Source organism: Hirundo rustica, chromosome 5 (genome assembly GCF_015227805.2).
Source record: "Hirundo rustica isolate bHirRus1 chromosome 5, bHirRus1.pri.v3, whole genome shotgun sequence".
Classification (NCBI taxonomy): Eukaryota; Metazoa; Chordata; class Aves; order Passeriformes; family Hirundinidae; genus Hirundo; species Hirundo rustica.
Window position 1 is genome coordinate 10,441,859 of NC_053454.1, and position 17,893 is coordinate 10,459,751.

At 39.4% G+C, this 17,893-nt stretch overlaps 1 protein-coding gene across 5 annotated transcripts in view; it reads right to left on the reverse strand.

Annotated features, from left to right (window-relative positions):
- Positions 1-1,954: 1,954 nt before the first annotated feature.
- Positions 1,955-17,893, reverse strand: part of SORCS2 (sortilin related VPS10 domain containing receptor 2) — a 546,714-nt gene continuing 530,775 nt past the window's right edge. The window contains exons 26-28 of one of the 5 annotated variants that reach the window (XM_040064559.1): positions 15,059-15,204; positions 12,869-12,948; positions 1,955-12,526 (exon numbers count right to left, since the gene is read on the reverse strand). In XM_040064559.1, the coding sequence (XP_039920493.1) occupies positions 12,503-12,526; positions 12,869-12,948; positions 15,059-15,204 (250 nt within the window). In that variant the 3' untranslated portion in view covers positions 1,955-12,502. Of the gene's footprint in view, positions 12,527-12,868; positions 12,949-15,046; positions 15,205-17,893 lie in introns of all 5 variants that reach the window. The other 4 variants (XM_040064558.1, XM_040064563.1, XM_040064561.1 and 1 more) reach the window with 4 other exon arrangements.

A 17,893-nucleotide genomic window follows, 5' to 3' on the forward strand; every position in this document is an offset into this window, starting at 1 on the left:
GTAGTATAGCAATTAATACAACTTTGATGATGACAGCAAAGGAAACAGAAATGAAACAATTATTCTTCCCAAGGAAATCAGTTACTGAAGTAAAGTAGCCCTTCAGGTAAAGTAAGTATTAGCAAATTTTATTTGGTGTCTCATTTTTGGGAATAACTTGTCTGTGTCTGTTCTCACTCCTGATCTTCCAAATCAGGAGCTTTCCTTGGAAAGAACTATTGCAACCCCATTAAAAATAAGAGACTTCAGAATTTCTTTGAGTTTTGCTTTTATTTATATCAGAACACTAAATTTGGAAAATGAGATGTCATTTGAGATTCAACAGTCTGCTTTTATAGAGATGAACTGCAGTTTAAAGTCTCAGCTAGCCACAATATAGGATTAGAGAACGTAAAATGACAAATTGCAATGTTTTCTAGCTGAGCTACACAAGTAGGGGAAGTCTCGAGCTTCATTCCTGCAGCCAGCCTCACATTTAGCGTGGTGTGCCAAGGGTAGGGTCAGACTGCCCACACCACAGCGCTCCTCCAGCTGCCACCTCCTTCAGCAGGCACCCTGAGAAAGTGCTGAACTACGGCAGACCGAGAAAATTCAGTTTAATCTTGTCTGAATTATTTTTTCTTTAAATTATCCATCTTTAGATACTCAAAATGTAGCCACTCTGTGAATAAATAATCCATTTGTGGTCCTATTAAAATGTCATTGCAGTCTATAAAATTTGTGTGGCTAATTAAAAAAAAAAAAAAAAAAAAAAAAGGTGGATAATTCATGTTGCTGCTTTATCCCAGTACGAGGTTTAGTAAGACTTCACGCTGCACATCCACAACCAGAACAATTAGCAACACCTCTGCTCTTCCCTGCCGTGGGCAACTGGCAGTGAAAAGAACCATCGAGTTTTTATCCTACCAATGTCAGACTTTCCATGGGAAGCCACTGAGCTACACAGCAGCAACCACCTCTCAGCAAACCATAAACTCTATTCCAGCCTCAAATATGAGCTACACCAAAAGCAGCTCATCTCTAAACTTTGAAGCACGAAGGAATGTCCAGTCTGTAAGGATGCAAGGCATATTCTGACTTTAGCAATTCAGTGGCTTTCACAAAGACAGAGAGCACTTTCCAGGACCAGTAGAGAGAAAAACTTTAGGATATTAAGACCAAGACTTTATAGAAATACACTATATAATTTTGCATATCATTTCCAAAGATTATAGGCAGAGTGAAATAAATATCGTATGTCCAATGGGCATGTCCTATAGGCATAATTCTGAGGATTTTGGTTTTGCTGGCTCTGTATATGATTGAATATAGTTTGTAGCTCTGCTCTTTTTTGAGCCAGGGCCTGATTGATGCACACAGCTACGTCCAGCTTAAGGGCTAATTTTGACCTGCAGACCCCTCAATTTTGCAAAGAGAATGCAGCTTCTACAGCACAGGCAACTCCTTAGGAAAAGAATGGGGCAAAGGAAAGGCAATTATAAAAAGAAAAAAAGAGATTGGAATAAAGGCAGGGCAGAAGGGCAGAACACACATACCTTTGTTCTGTTGATGGCGCTCTGTCCCAGGGAGACCAAGGCTGAGACCTTCGGAATTCTTTAGCCGGACAGAAATACGGAGGCTCCGAGTCAGGGACTCGGAGAACAGCAGCTGCACGGCTTCCATCGCACCACAGGATGTCACCCTCCACCACCTCCACCGCAGCAACGCAGCTCCCAGGGAAAAGGGAACAGGACTTCTCCCCTTCTCCCTAGGAATGGAGTCGAGCTGCAGGGTAGGAGGATGGAGAGGCTAAAGAGGAGCAGGATGAGGGTTTGCTGCAGCCTTTGAGCTCAGTGTTGCTGAGTCGAGTAGTTTGCTGCTAAATACAGACACACAACCTCTGGAGACTGGTTAAGCTGTTCCCCTTCCAGAAACCCCATGAAAAGCTTTAAAAGAAAAACAAAGCAGCCAATAGTTTAGAACCAAATTTTATTAAAGAAAAACCTGGAGTGCAGGTTCTCAGGACAAATGCATACCTTTGGATGCAGTGGAGTACACAGGTACGTATACAGTAGTTTGCCTGCTACATGTTTGGAAGCTGAAAGAGACCGTGATAATCTGTACTGCACAGTTCATCACCATTGTTAAAAGTTGCCAAAAACTTGCTTGTGGATCGCTAACAGATACTTGGTTATGTGTGTGCACTACATATTGCACAAGACCTTTTCATTAAGCTATTACTTGTGCAATTGAATCACAGTTAAGTGTTACGTCAAGCATATTCAAACATATATTTGTTTCTTTTTCTCAAAAACAGCACATCACTACAAAACTGCCATTAAATGTTACATATTTACAAAAATATACAAATAATACTTTTCCCCATTTATGACAACGCACCAGTTATGGACTTATTTCATTCTTCACTTGAGCCCTGTTACCGTATACAAAGAAACCTGCTTAAAGTCAAGGTCACCTGAAACAAAATTAGGAGAAGGCATGTTCTGTTTTAGCAAATACTAGAATGTGCAAAGGCAGAAGGAGAGGACTGTGTAGTTGTTTATGTTAAAGGCAGGGGTTATATCATACTGATGAATGCTGAGAACCTTCAGATGGAGTGGGATAACCCCTTGGTCAAAAAAATCTGCTTGGATACAGTGTTAAGCATTGGCTGACCAAACAGTCATAAACAATTTAAAAATTCAGTTTTACCTTGGTTGTAATTAGCTTACATCTATCCAAAGAACTCTCATGCTAGCAATGGGAATAAAAATTATGGTGAAAATCAGTCAGTAACCTGTGTAAGCACAGGTTCATTGAGAAGACTGATTTTAACCTGCAGTTGCTTTTCAAATTCACCGTGGATGAAATTCTTCTGTAACACAAAGCTGAACTGATAATATCTGTGGAACAGCATGGCCATAAATTAGGGTAGAATTTGGCCCTGCAATGCCAAATAAACAATGTTCCATATTAACAGGTTTCATATACTTACCAAGAGCTGCAGCTCTAATTAGCCACAAAATATTATTTAGGCTTGGTTTAATTACTATTTTTTTCTCCTTTTGTTTTCACGGGTAATGCCAGCAAAATCTATACTTATCTGTATCTGGATTTATCTGTATCTGTCTGTATCTAGATTAAGGACTTTGCACCCACCTCTGCTGGAACAGCCACAGACACACTGTTAATAAGCTGGCTTCCATCCTTCGCTCTTAAAAAGGAGAATTCTCCCATTCCAGCTGTCATCTCACCAAATATTCCTCCAATCTAGGATGAAGCAAGATTCCTAGTGCTGCTTCAATAATGCAGAGTAATTACACCAAGTTAATTTTATTTAGGTGAGGAAGGGCAACACCTGCTGCCTCCTAAACCCACACTTGCAATGCACTGGGATGGTATTCTTTAAAACCTCCTTCTGCAAAGAAACCTATTGAAGTTTAATGGAAAGGTAAATCACAGGCACTGTACATATTTGTAAAAATAAATGGTAAGTAAAACATAAAAAGTGGAAGCTTCCCAAAGCACTCTGCCAGATGATCAACTTCCCCATCCTCCCCCAATCTGCTATTCCTCTGCAAGCTTTTGGTATTTATTTTTTCCTCAGCCACACAGAAGAGGATGAAAATTAGTTGACCACCTTTTAAAATCAACCCAGTTTATTGGCAGAATGACAATCAGCGAAAAGCAACTCAGAGAAGACTGGGATCAAGAGAGGAGAATTCAAGTATACTTCTCCATTTAATTATGTTTTCCCTCCAGAGCCTTCTGCACTGCAGCAAGCACAACCCATGACTTTACACCCATGAGGAAATAAACCACAGCCTGTCAGTGACAAATGAAAAAAAGGATCTGTACTCAAAGGGCTGGTGCGTATATGAAATGGAGGAACTCTCTGTTCCTAAAATTAAAATTTCTAGTCACATGTTCAGTAAACTCCAGTCACTGGTGTTTACCCTCAGGAATACTACACCAGCTCCATTCATCTTCTTTAAACATTATAAAATTACAGCTCATAGAGGCATTCTAGCAAATTATGTTTAAACAGTATAAATGCAAGACACAGACTTTATAAAATAACTCTTTTCCCTTGTCTCCTAGCTCAGTGCTGTGCTAGGGAGAAACACCATTAGCAAATGACCCACAATCATCTGGAGCACACATAACAGGCACCTTGGCTCCGAAAGTAAAATCTTTTCCATGCACTTCAGGTGGGATGTTGCTGCAAGTCAGATCTGTCTTAAATTATTGGCAGCGATGGTGATAATTTTGTGTGTTCCTTGTGCTGCATCAATTTAGATTAAGGGTTTAAAGTCTCTGCGTGCAACCAACAAAATTAAATAGTTGCCATTACAAATTAAAGTAAGCTTCAAGACTTAAGCAAAACCTAATCAACAACATGTGGTAAAACCATACACACTGGTAACACTGACTTTCTCCCTGCTTAGCCCTGTGCTCCCCTCCCTCCCATGTTTCTCTCACTCACACTCCCTAAGACAGGCTGTACCCTTCCAAGATACTGCTGAGCTTTCAATTGTCTTACTCACATTCAATTCTCCAAGCTCCTCCAGCGTGATGATTCTGCCAAATCAATCCGGTGGCTTTGCTTAAATTTGTATTTTATGGAACTTGAATCCCAGCCACTTTCCCTGGCCTCTAGGAAAGGTTCATAAAGACCCATTCCATAAACCCATCAAGTCATATTGCTCCCAACCCTCTATCAACAAAGAATTCTCTTTACTTCACCTATTCTTCAGCCTTGGGTTGTAACAATTTCTCTAAAAGGCTGTGTCTGAGCTTGGACCTCAGCATATCCCATACTGAAATACAAATGCAGCCCAGTGGTCTGGCAAGGTGTCTCTACCCAACCTTACTGCAATTCTGTACCTTCGGTACCTTGCTGCAATTCTTTGCCAGACTGCAAGGCTGGCAAAGCAAGCCAGCCCTTGCTGTTCTCCAGGACATGGGACATGGGAGCACCATGTCTCAGCCTGTAACCCAAAAGGAGGCACAGGAAATCATTTGGGAGATAACAGATAACCATCTCTGCCAATTAAATACATAATTTCACTACAGACCAATGGCAAAATCAATATATACACTGGTGAGAGAGAGGGAATGCTGGTTTTTATTCTTTCAGGGAGTATAATACTCGTCCACATCTCAAACTAGAAGCATCTGCTCTCTGGGATGAACATCTGAGAGAAGTTCTTGAACGGCAAAAGATAAGAGTTCCAGAAAGATTTAGAGAAAATGAGAGCCAAAATAAAAGCTGAAAGGATTTGAAGTTACTAAAGTGGGAAAGAAACAGGAAGGATGGACAGCAGCGACACAAAGCACAGGGAACCTCATTGACTCAGATAATACAGCAGAGCTTAGAGAGGCAGGAATGGGGAAGAGAGTGTGATTCTTCTTGCTATCAGTGGGGACACAGTAGGGTGCATATCCAAATAAAAACCCAGTAACATAAAGCAGAACAAAAAGCAAGCAAGAAAAAGTGAACTGTAAAGAGCTGTCATCAGGAGAAGCCAGGCAAAGGCAGAGCCACAAACAGCAGCAATAATGAAAGAGAACAGAAGGACTACAAAAGAATGGGTGGGGGGCAAAGGAGGAGAAACAGAAAAGAGTGGAAATTTGGGCTTTTTTTTTTTTTTCCCCCTATAGTTTCACAAACTACTTGGCAAATATTTGGAGGCATTAAACAATGAAGGTGACTTCATGAACAGTTACTTTGCTACTTCAGCATCTCAAAAGATTAACCCCAAAGAGAGGACTGTATTCACAAGTAAATGGAGCCAGTGAATTTGGTAATTCCCTGGGAATCTTATTTGTGAAGATATTCTGTAATTTTAACTGTTTAAACGCCCTAATGTGAACCTGAAATATTGAGGTGGTGTATTACAATATTCTCCTTTGGATTAGTTTTGCCATTTGCAAACTGCCTATGTGCATGTTACTGATGTAACAGTCCTTTCTATTCAAAATCCGTAACAAGAATATCTCAAAAGCCACATGGATATAAGCCGGCTGTTTTCCTGTATGAGCTGTCCTCATTAAAAAGTTATCTTTCACCATTTCAGAAAGATTTCCTTTTTAAATTCTTTTAATCAATAAGCAGTGTGAATTAATACTTTTTCTAAAAAGTGAATAAGCCAATTCATTTGCTTTGATCTGTAGGAGCAGACACTGTCAGTAAGAACTAAATATAAGTATCAAAAGCTGGCTAAAATTAGCAACAAATAACATAGAAATATAAGACATGCTAAGAAAGTTATTTGGAATGCCTGGCCTTCCTGGTGGTTAGTATACTCATTATACCGTTAAAAATATGTGTAAAAAAGGCACATTATTTAAGCAATGCCATGTACTGCTGCCTGTATTATTGCTGCTCAACAGAGCTTTATGTCCACTGTATTGCAAGCAATCAGTGTAAAGATGCAAATTCTACAGAAACTCAGAAATCAAGGCTGATCAAGACAGATGAAGTTTGTGCGAAATGTGAGTGCTGCAAGGAAAAAATATTGAGCAAAATTATTTGTGTAAGGGAAAGAATGCACTTTTTTTCAGGGCTAGTAAATGTTGCTTCTTAAAGAAAATCAATCTGGAAGGAGAAAGAGGCAAAGAGTTTGCAATTAAGGGTATGTATTTTTAGAGATGCTATCAAAAAGTATTTAATGCAAACCATATCAGCTCCTTGATAATGACTTTTTTCACACACCTATGTCGTTGTATTTCAGAATACACATTTTAAGCCTTCCAGTATTGCTTATGTTTGATCCTGTCTTACAGAAGATCATCTCAGCTACCAGCAGATAAACTAGCTGGAAACAGTAATGCTGACAAGCTTCACCTAGGAAAAAAAAGGGATGAAAAGAATGGAAGTCATACATGGCTCCACAATTCATAGTTTAAGTAATTTGTTACTCCATTTAACAGGAGGGGAAAAAAAAGTTGTGACTGAAGATTTACAGAAATGAGATCTCACATTAAAAAAAATGAACTTGCTGCACATATCAATTTCAATGGAAGAATATTCCAAGCGGATGCATTCTTGAGCCTCCAGAGCAGCCTGAAGTAGCATTACAGGTTCTTCTTTCCCCAGTAATAAGCACCATCCTCTCTACCTACGCAACACACTTGAAAAGAAGAAACAAGTAAGAGCTTTGCATGACATTCCCATCCAGATTTGGGAAATGGGCTGCTCTAGGCTGTCTCTGCACCCCCTCCAGCCTGAACATGCACACGCAACTGGAGACAATGCTGCTGAGCTGATCAGCTGGGCAGAGAGGCTGCCTTGGGACAGAAGATTAAAAATTTGAGAGGGCACAGCTTGACATCTTCCAAAGACTGCAGCGTTAGGCTATTAACTGCAAAAGCTAACCGGGGGTCTGAGTTATTTGTCACTTTGATAATTATAGTCTAAAAATAACTCAAAACCATGACAGGAATAAAAACGCATTTGAATGGCACTGAGAGGGCAAATGCTAAGATACCGAAAAGAAATACAAAACATGAAAATACAAACTTAACATTAAGAAAATAATCTGACTAGACCTTACTTATAGTCAACTGAATGCCATTCTAATGAAAGTCTTAGGTATTCTCAGACTAGTACTGGCTATGTGCCAGTCTCTTGAAGAAAGTTGTAAAAGCAATACACAACTGGGTCTGAAAGAGATAAAATGAGCCAGGAAGCAGCTTTTTGGATGGACTTAAAAGACAAAACAAAAATTTGCAACTCAAAAATGAAGATTTATAAAGGTAAATGTTTATAAGTTTCATCCTGGTGGAAATCCAATATTTTGAGAGAAATGGGCACTTCCTTTCATTTAAAATGCTGAAATAAAAATGAATATGGAAACAATACAATGGTATCAATCAATATACCATAAAACAACTATAATAACTCCAACTGGCAGGGACTGTGCAATGAAATAAAATGTTTAGTCTCTCTTCTCCCCTGAAGTCTCAATAATGAAAATTACAAAACTTTTTAAATAGGAAACATAGGAAAAATCTATGACTGAAATTGATTCATTGATATGATATGATGAATTGATATTCATTGATATGACTGTCATTGATTCTATCTACTTAGAAACATTGACTTGAAATAACACTAGAAATTCAAAACTTATCAGAACCTCTGGTTCATCATCAAAAAGCTACTGCAACCAAATGCATGTATTTAATTTCTCATAAAGATTTTCTTTTTCCCAAATATTTCTTTGAGCATGTATTTGTGTAAGGTGGACAAGAACTACTGCAGTTCCATTCTATTGACGTCTGTTAAAGATACAGCATACAGTAGTAGTGTTCCCACTAAAAGAAGTTCTCATTGGACTGAAAACATAGCTAACCATGATAATCATGTCAGATGAAAACTGCTTTGCACTAGGAACTACCAACGGCAAAGCACTGATTTGTCTTTGTCTACAGGACAGTTAGTTAACAAATCAACTACTTTATATGAATAAACAGCTTACTCTTCATTACACAGGTCATTGAAAGAAGAAAACTCATCAAGAAGGATGAGTTTTTACTCAATGAGAATTCAATGAGTTTTTATTCAATGAGAATATAATAAAAGAGTTCCAAGAAATCGGATGTGAATTGTGAATAACAGCAACATCTCTTCTCAGGCTGGTACCCTCTATTTCTTCGCAGCCATTTCCACCACCCTCTTCAACAGAGTATAAAAATATACACTGGTTTATATTGCTTATATTGCTGAAAAAATAATTAACACTGTGCATTTTCCCTAAATGTCCTCAGAGCATTTCTGAGTACTTCATATGGGCAGGCTGTTCCAAAGCCATATAAAACATTCAATGCCAAAAGAGAAAGCAAAGATAACAGCTGTAAATCTTGATGGCTCTGTTAGAATGCTTCAGATAATACTGCTTGGAGCACTGTGAAAAACATAGTGGTTTTCAAATTGCAAATACATCAGATTTTAACAAGGCCAAAAGAGGCCAATGAGGCCAGTACACTGCCATTTTTTTTGGATACAGTATAGTTCAATATCAGTGCTAATAAATACCACTGTACCCACTTCTAAAGGATTTTTGATCAAATAACAATGCAGAGGAGTTGACAACACTAGTGTGGAACAGCAAGATCACAGCCAATCTTGCAGAGCTACCACAGAACAGTATGTTCCAATAGCAGTGTTTAAACAAAATTACCTTTTTTTTTTTTCCTTTTTTACCAGTGATGCACCTTTTTTGAATTATGCATTTTTTACATTTATACATAATTGCAGCTGGTTTCCGTAGAGAACTTTTAAGAACAGTGATAATTACAAGTAAAACGCAGACAGTGAAACCATTAATAATTTATGCTCACAAAATTCTTTAGCTCTGATGATTCTGAACAAACAGTAATTAATTTAGCCTCACAATACCCCTGTGAGGTAGGTAATTATTATCAGCCCCATTTTATAGGTGGGGAAACTGGAGCAATACAAGGGAAGTAACTTGCTCAAAGTCTGGGTACAGAATCCAGGTATCTGACAATCATCTTTTGTTTCTTAGCCACCACATCACCACTGAAAAATTTAACTAAAATATGTACAAATACTGCAGGAGTGCACGCACAGGTGTGACTAGCACTTGTGCATAGAAGCAACTCTGTGTTTCTGAGTACTCATGTATCAGGATTTTAGATACATATAAAGGATAAATAGTAAAGATATCGTGGATGTAGTCCAAGAGATTTGAGAACCATCACTAGTGAGTGTTTTCATTTACAGATAAACCAAGACACCATGAACAAGAAAATGTTAATAGTACTTTCTCAGTTTTAAAAGAATTCATTTTAAAGTTATTCTTGTGAGGAAATCAAAGGCTTCCTTTATTATCTGCTGGGTATTATTAATACAGTTATGGCAATACCAACATGTCTTTAGAAAACAGTGTTTTTAAGACATGACAAACCAACCTCACAGGAGTGCTGCACGAATCAAATTATTAAGCATTGGAAAAAAATATTACAGGCACTACATTGTGCTAAGTGTTAATTAGAGTACTGAGCAGTTATATATTCTACCGTGTTCCAAAAGACTGCTGTGATCAGAGACTCAAATCACCCTGAATTAAATGTATAAAAGTAGCTGCTAAAGCATAAATTAATGTGTGACCTAGTTCCAGCAGAGTCCTTTGCCAATCAGACTAACCATGTGAGAACAACCCCAAGCTGGAGCTTCCATCCCATTCCTTGTCCATGAAGCTGGTTTGCCACTCACCTGCCCTATTCAAACAACCTATTTCAGTTTTATTTCACAGGAACAAGTAAGATGTTTGCAATGTTATTTTATTCTCTGCTCAGCTCATTTCTACTAGAAAAAGCAAGAAGAGCGGGTGAGGAGGGAAAGCCCCTGGTGCAACGATCCCAAGAGTTTCCAATTTGCAGCATGTTTTGTATATGCACTTCTCTTCAAGAAACCCAGACTCAGATACATTTAAAACCTTGGATTTCCACAGTCTGGCATACAACAGCCAGCCAGGCCATTGCTTCTCTGTTAAGTTTACGTGGCACTATACAACTAAATAGGCAGAGATTTTAGAACAAGTTTTGTAATTCTTTTCCTGAGCGGTTTGCAAGTGCTTTTCAGAATCTTCACTCTAACTTTTCCACCTAGTTCCTTACAGTAAGTTTATAATCTAGATTTTCTTGTGCTTTACACATACATCCTATCGGGTTCGTGAGAGCCTACAGTACTACACTGAATTACAACATCCCAATCCGCTGCATTTGATGATAGTATGCTCTATATTCACAGCTACACGGAAGAATGATTCCAATGCAGTGATTTTGAGACAGTTCTTTTCTATTTGACCAGCATTTGTTAGTTTCTGTTTGCATATTCTGGACGATGCACTATCTGTATCCTTCTTAAACAAGATGGTGTGTGAGCTTGTCACTAGCATCAGTATGACATTCAGTGAGTACGGAGTTATTTATTCTCTATCAAAGGCAAAAAGTGAGGAGATTATATAGGTTTCTGAGAGAAGCATCCTAATCCCAGGCAGCTGTGACAGACAGGATGCCAGACATTTAAACTCACCACACCACACTTGTTTTCCTACATGGCTAAAAGAAACCACAGAGAAAAAAGAGGATTGTGGATTCACTGCACTGCCATTCCCTAGGGATGCAGAGGTTGAGACTTGGAAACTCTGACCCAACCGACAAAACTGGGATGAGGAAACAAGGACCTGACTCACAAGCCTTTCTGCAGGCAGCCCCGCCTGGAGCCCTCCCCCTGCCCTCCCTGCAGGAAAAGGGGCCAGTGGTAGTAGGGACTGAGGGACAACCTGTAAGGAAACAGGAAGCCCCAAATCCCTTCCCATCATCCCCATGACCCTTTGGATTGTCAAACCAACCCAAGCGGAAAATGTCAGGTTGGGGTTTGCCCACTCCGGCCAACAAGGGCAAATGCCAGAGGAAATCCTGAACAGGGATGGTGTGGGAAGGAGATGGCAGTGCTACCCAGCCCTTCCTGGAGCAGAACTCTGACCCACCTGGCACAGCTGCCCTAATAGGAAGTTTTAAAAAAATAACCATACAAAGAAAGCTGCATAAAAGAGGTATTTACACTCTCAGGGAATTTAAAAAGAGACAGGCCAGCAGCCTAGGGTTTCATAGGATAACTCATCTGGCAGCTGCCGTCATCCTAGAGGGGCTCGCTCAGGAGAAAAGAAAAGAGCAACTAAAATGACTGTCCGCAAGTGAAGGCACCTGGTCTGGAAATAGCATCAAGCTGGTGTTTTTCTTTCACATGTGGTGGGACTGGGGGAGATACTGGTGCTGATAGCTTGTCAGGACTTGCTACACTTACAAGGGCATTGTTGTATATTACGAGATATCCTAATTAACATTTTACTTCCTTTAATCCTCAGGAGGGCCTAAGCCTAAATTTGTTAGATTGTCTCACACATGCTTAAGTTAAGAGCTTGTCTCAACTAGGAGTGCATCTGTCTCTCACTCAGGCCTTTCCCGGTACAGAAACACTTGCCCTCCTAAAAAAATCGTCATTGTGATCAACCAACCATCTGTTCTGGTCTAGTCACTTGTGTAAAAACCAGCTTTTCGGGCTGAAGACTCCCAGCCTCCCACTGAATACCTCCATTAAAAATATAATTAAAAAGTTACAGTCAACCATTCTAAAATAAACATAAAGAAATAGAGCATATACATACAGAAAAGAAACAAGGTGGCATTGAAAGTGCCTGGGGCTACAAATTTGCTACCATAGTTTGAGTTTCAACCCCAATGAGTTCCCAGGCCATGGACTGAACACAAGACATGTTATGCTTCGCCCTTGGTAACTGATGTTGGATGCTTTTTTCCACAGGACTGATAAGAAACCTCCTCTCCATCAGCATTTACAGCCATATTTGCAATTTTGGGACATCACCAGGGAAAAAATAAAACGGTACAGAGAAGAGTCTTTCGGTTTTTGTGTTCAGCTGCAAATATCAGCTAACCAGGTAACTGTGCATCTCTCTGGAGTTGATGCTCAAAACCACGCCTGAGTGATTGCCTAGGAAAACACAGAAACAAAAGGCCAACATTAGTGCATTTAAGGTACTCCACAATAAATCCCCCTTTTATTGCAGAGACAAGTAAATTGACAAATAAGAGAGTGTTTTTATCAAACAACACGTCAGGTGAAGGTTGGTGCAACAGCTCCATGTACCTACAGCACACTTTTGCACAAAGCTTTTGCTCATGGTGGTGGATTTGTGGTGAATTCCTAGGGTTTCTATCCCAGTGACAGCACAAGTTGGTTCTCTTTGTGGCTTTATAAAGGTGTAGTTGTCTTGAGGGGTGCAGGTGAGGGAGGAGAATGGAACCTGAGGCGTCCATTCGACATGCCACTGACCTGGGACTGGACACTGACCGGCATCAGCAATAAGGGAACTCTGTAGCTGTTCAAGTTGCCACTTCTCCCAGAAGGAGTCACTGCAAGGTAATGGTGTTGAGGAGTCCCAAGGTGGGGGTTGCGATAAAGTAGGCAACATAAAATATATAGAAAACAAAAAAAGTGGATGGGTGAGTCTGGAAATACTGTACTGTGGAAATTCAAAAGTTATGAGAAGAGAGAACAAACAGAAACCCAGGCCTGTAACTCCCTGCTGCACATGGAGCGGAGGCGGCTACTGACATCTCCCAAGAGGGAGGGAGAAAGCTCACCAGAACTAGAAGGGAACTCCATAGCATAGGAACCTTCTGCAAATAATGTCGTAAACCAGAATTTAATATAAAGCAGGAATTATAACATGTTTCATACTCTAAGCCAGATAAAATAGAGTATCGTTAACAGGAATATTTTCTTGGCAATACCGGAGCTAGTGGAAAGTATTGCAAATAACAAAACAGTAGAGCGAGCAGGAGTGTAGTTTTATGTATTAAAAAACATCTTCTGTCTAAAAGCTGTACAGTAGCTGACAAATATGGATGATTATGATCCACAAAAATGAGCTTTTTGCACTCTCCTGGAAAGTCTGCTGCTGCAGATAACCTGGCTGAACCACAAATCACCTTGAGATCACATTTACATTCTTATGTCATCAAAACATCATGATCTTGTACTCTTTAACCCAAAAATAATGCTCTGCTCAGATAAAAGTTTTTTTTCTCTGAGTAACAAGTGGAGGGCAAGCAGAGATTACAAATCAGAATAGCATTTCTTTATTAGAGCATCCCAAGCTGCCTTATTTTAAACAGACCATGAGGGTTTTTCTGTCATTAAAATAAGTTATGCTTTTGTACCTTACTAGAGGTGTTTGAATGCTCCACTTTAATAGGCATGTCAGCAAGGACTTTGTTAGCATTCAGCTTCTCCTCTAAAGACCCTGGAGATGGGATGACCAAACAAATTCAACATAGACTTTGTTTTTCCAGGTTTGTTTTTGGATCTAACTCTGGTAAAGTCAGGGGAGCAACAAAGGTCATCTTGCAAAATCAGAATAAAAGCAGTGATACTCATACACAAGATTTTCAAAGAAAGGATAGAAATACACAAAGCAAAGCAAGAGGCTGGACTCTTCCCTTGTGTTCAAAGCTAACACCACAAGAACCTAGAAACAGCACACAGTTCAGCAAATGAAAATGAAGACATCAACAACAAACAAAAAAAGTTGAAACCCAAGATAAAGAAATCTCTCCTCAGATCAGGTTCTGTCTTGCCCAGGCTACCTTGGGTGCAGCTAAAACACATCTTCTTCCTTGGGGCTCATGAAGACATTATGATTGCCTTTCACACCTTCAGTCTACAGCTACAAATCCCAAAACTTTGGATCATCTGATTTATTTTCACAATTTTTTGAAAATGAAACGGGGCTTTTTTTTTACATTGTCCTACAATTTTCAGACTGTGACCTGAAAGCATTCTGAAGACAATGTATTATAGATCAGCACTCCATGCTGCATTAAAACTAACCACAGGGTACCAGGATATACACTTCCACCTGAAATCATTTGCACTGAGAGATACTCACAGAGTCTTCCTCGTGGGTTCTTTACAACCACCTCATGAATACTAGAAAATCAACCGCTAAATTAAGGAAGACTTAGAATAATTTTTATCTGTGAATAAATTGAATGTTTCTGATCACAAAAACTTTAAATGCCATTGGAATATGGAGGCAAATAAAGCAATGGATCTCCATACAATCCATCTGAAATCACAGAAGCATTGACTCTACAAATCCTTCTGGCCTGCACTCAATTTTCCACTAATTCAGGGGATTATTGAGTGAATTCAACTGTTGCAGAGTATATCCCATTCTACCAAATATAGTTTATCTCTAAAGTTGTCCAAGTCAGTCTCCTGACATTAAACTACTCTCTCTGTACTTATGCTCTATACAGCACACCATCCATACATTAGCCTGTATCTCAAGCAAGCCAAAAGGTGATTGAGATAATCCCTCGTTAGTGTTGTTACCATTTGCATCTTTTTGAGACTGAACAGAAAATGAAAACGAACTAAAATGAAAACAAACATCAATTTAAAATCAACTACTTATGAAAATTTATAAGCTAAAAATGAAGTTACCTCTTGCGTTACCTAGTGTTTGAGAGTCCAGATCATCATCAATAAACTCCTCACCCTGGATGATGTTCTGGGTGTCCTCACTGTGATTAACAGGGCTTGTCATCTCCTGCTCTTTTTCATTGTGCATCTGGGCGTAGACATTTCTGCCTGGCAGTTTCCTAAATGGGACAAGAAGAAAAAAATTTGGGATGGAATTCTTTTGTGCCACACACACACTGGCATCAGAGCAGAATTCCAGCAGGGAGAGCAGTTGGAGCAGTTGCAGCAGTTGGTCCAGAAAAAAAATCCCATTCTTCCTTAATTTTGTGATCACAACTTAAACTTGCCAACTCTTTCTTCTCTTTCACAGTTTTATACAACTGCCTTATCAGGATCTTCATACTAACATAATATATAAGCATCCATTTCTAAGACTGGCAGACAATGAGCAATGCTGAAAAAAAAAATTACTAAAGCCACAGAAAACCAGCTTTAAGAATTCAAGCAATAAAAAGGCCCAATGTGTGTTCATTCTCAGCCCCAGGTGTCTTCACATAGGTTAAGCTGGGCTGCAATCATCATCACATCACCCTGAGGATGTGGTCTGGCACTGGAGCGTGATAGCATCAGATGGCACTCATAGTCAATCAGGGTCAGGGAGAAAAAGTCAGAAGTCCAGGAGACAGGGAATGGAAAGACAGCAGAGAGTGAAGAGCCAGGAGACCAGGATCAAGAGGTAAGGAGTACAAAGGTAAACAGGCATTGATAAGAGCACAAGACAGGGGAGGTTGGTTGAGCAGGCAGCACTGAAGGAGAGGGTATATAGTTTGGATTGGAAACTAATGAACCCTACAAACCCTACAAGAGAAAATAATTCTCTCACTCTGACTGGAATCTAGAGAAACAAAAAGCATCTTATTAAATGCCTCTAATAGACAATTAGCACTGTGGCTGAGACTGGGAGGCTTACAACTTATTATTGATAAAAGGTTCTTAACTAGATTAATTTAAATTAGACTTTGTAAACTCAAAGGAAAAAATCAGGGACTGCTGGCTCTGCAACAGATTTCATGGTTTAAACATTCCTCAAGAGCCATTCCCTTTGTGCTGTAGCTGTGTTCACCTGCAGTCTGCCTAGGCATGTGAGGACATCCTTCCCCAAGCACCAAGCAGACACTTCAGATTAGGGAGCTGCAGGCTCTAAGCTCCATTTCCTACAGTGCCAGAAGCTGCTTGACAGCTTGAGCAGCATGACTGCAGATCATGGCTGTCAAAATCTGTGCTTAAAGCCAGATTATTACAATGGGCAGACAACATGAAGAAAAGAAAAGACAGGGTTGAACAGCTGTAGTTTCTGTTGAGCCCCTTTAGACAGTGAGAAAATACAAAAAGTGACACTAACGTTTAGGCATCTCTCTAAAAGCAACCATCTCCTGCTCCATATTACAGCAGCAGTTTAAAATCTGGATAAATACACAGATTACTCTATTTTCTCTAGGCTTTTGAAGAAGATCTGTTTTAAATGCCATTTTACAAGGTGTCTTTAGCAAGGGACACCATTTTAGTTGAGATTAAAAAAAAAGTTACTGCAACAAACTATTCTGAAAAACAACTTCCATTGCATCAAAGTAATGAAAATAAATGGAAATTACTAAGAAATTAAAGAAGACTGAAGAGAATCTCCTCCCTTTAATCTGAACAATCCAAAAGATAAATTGAGTCCTATGTATCTACACAAACACGCATATCTGTATAGGTATGTTTATACACACACACAGAGTTATGTTTCTAAATAAAAATTAGGTATTTTATCTCTTTATTTATAAGCAGTACAAATCCAAAAGAACAAGAATGGAAAGAAAGTCTGATGGCACAGTGCTGTGCAATTATGATCACTTCAACAGGTCTGAGGGCTCCTCCAACTAAAACATACACATAAAGCTAAGCCCTGCATCACTCTCCTTTCATTGTATGGATTTTAAAAAAAAGCCATTTTGCAAGGGGGAAGGACGTTCCTCATTAACAAAACAAATACATTAGGTAATTAATTTTGATTTTTTTTTCTCAAGGGCCAGTAACTCCAGACTGTTTTTAATGTGTCTGGTAATGAAACTGGCCATGTGGAAAACCATTCTCTCAATCAGACCCGCATCAAACCTGTCAAACTGCTCACTTTCTGTCCACCATCAAATGCCTAAGGGAGACAAAACCCAGAAGAATGTCTCTGTAACACATCTGCAGAATTAGCACATATGTTTCTACAATAATTATAATAACCTTCTCAGAACTATTTCTGACAGATTGAAGAAGCATCAATGGCATTATCAAAGCAATTTTGACATAATAAAAAAAGCTAAACATCTCAAACCCATATGGCACCTCAGACCTTTGCAGTTAAGTAAAGGGAGAAGAGCTGCTAGTGTGACTGCTGCCTGGGACCTGTATGAAACCAGGACAACAAAGTGTGTCCTTTGGTGTAAATCCTGAGGCTTCAGCTCACTGCTCCTGCATGACATAATTATGAGTTACAGATAATCATGAGCAGAACACATACTAGTAAACATATTCAGGAAGAGTGAAGAAATCTCTCAAATTCACAAATAACCATGAAATGAATTGTTGCTAAGAGCATTTCCTTACGGTTTAAGAATAAAAGGAGAGGGGAAAAAAACCTGTGAGCTGTTATTTCTCACTTGCCTTATCCTGCCCAATTCTGCTAAGTACAGATCCTTTGGGGAAAGTATAAAGCTGGGGGTACTCAGTACTTCCACCCTTCCTTTTGCTCCTCACACTTACATAGGAGACTGTAACACAGAATGGATTGGAGGAAAGAGGATATCACAGGCCTTGAAAAGACATGGACTGGAG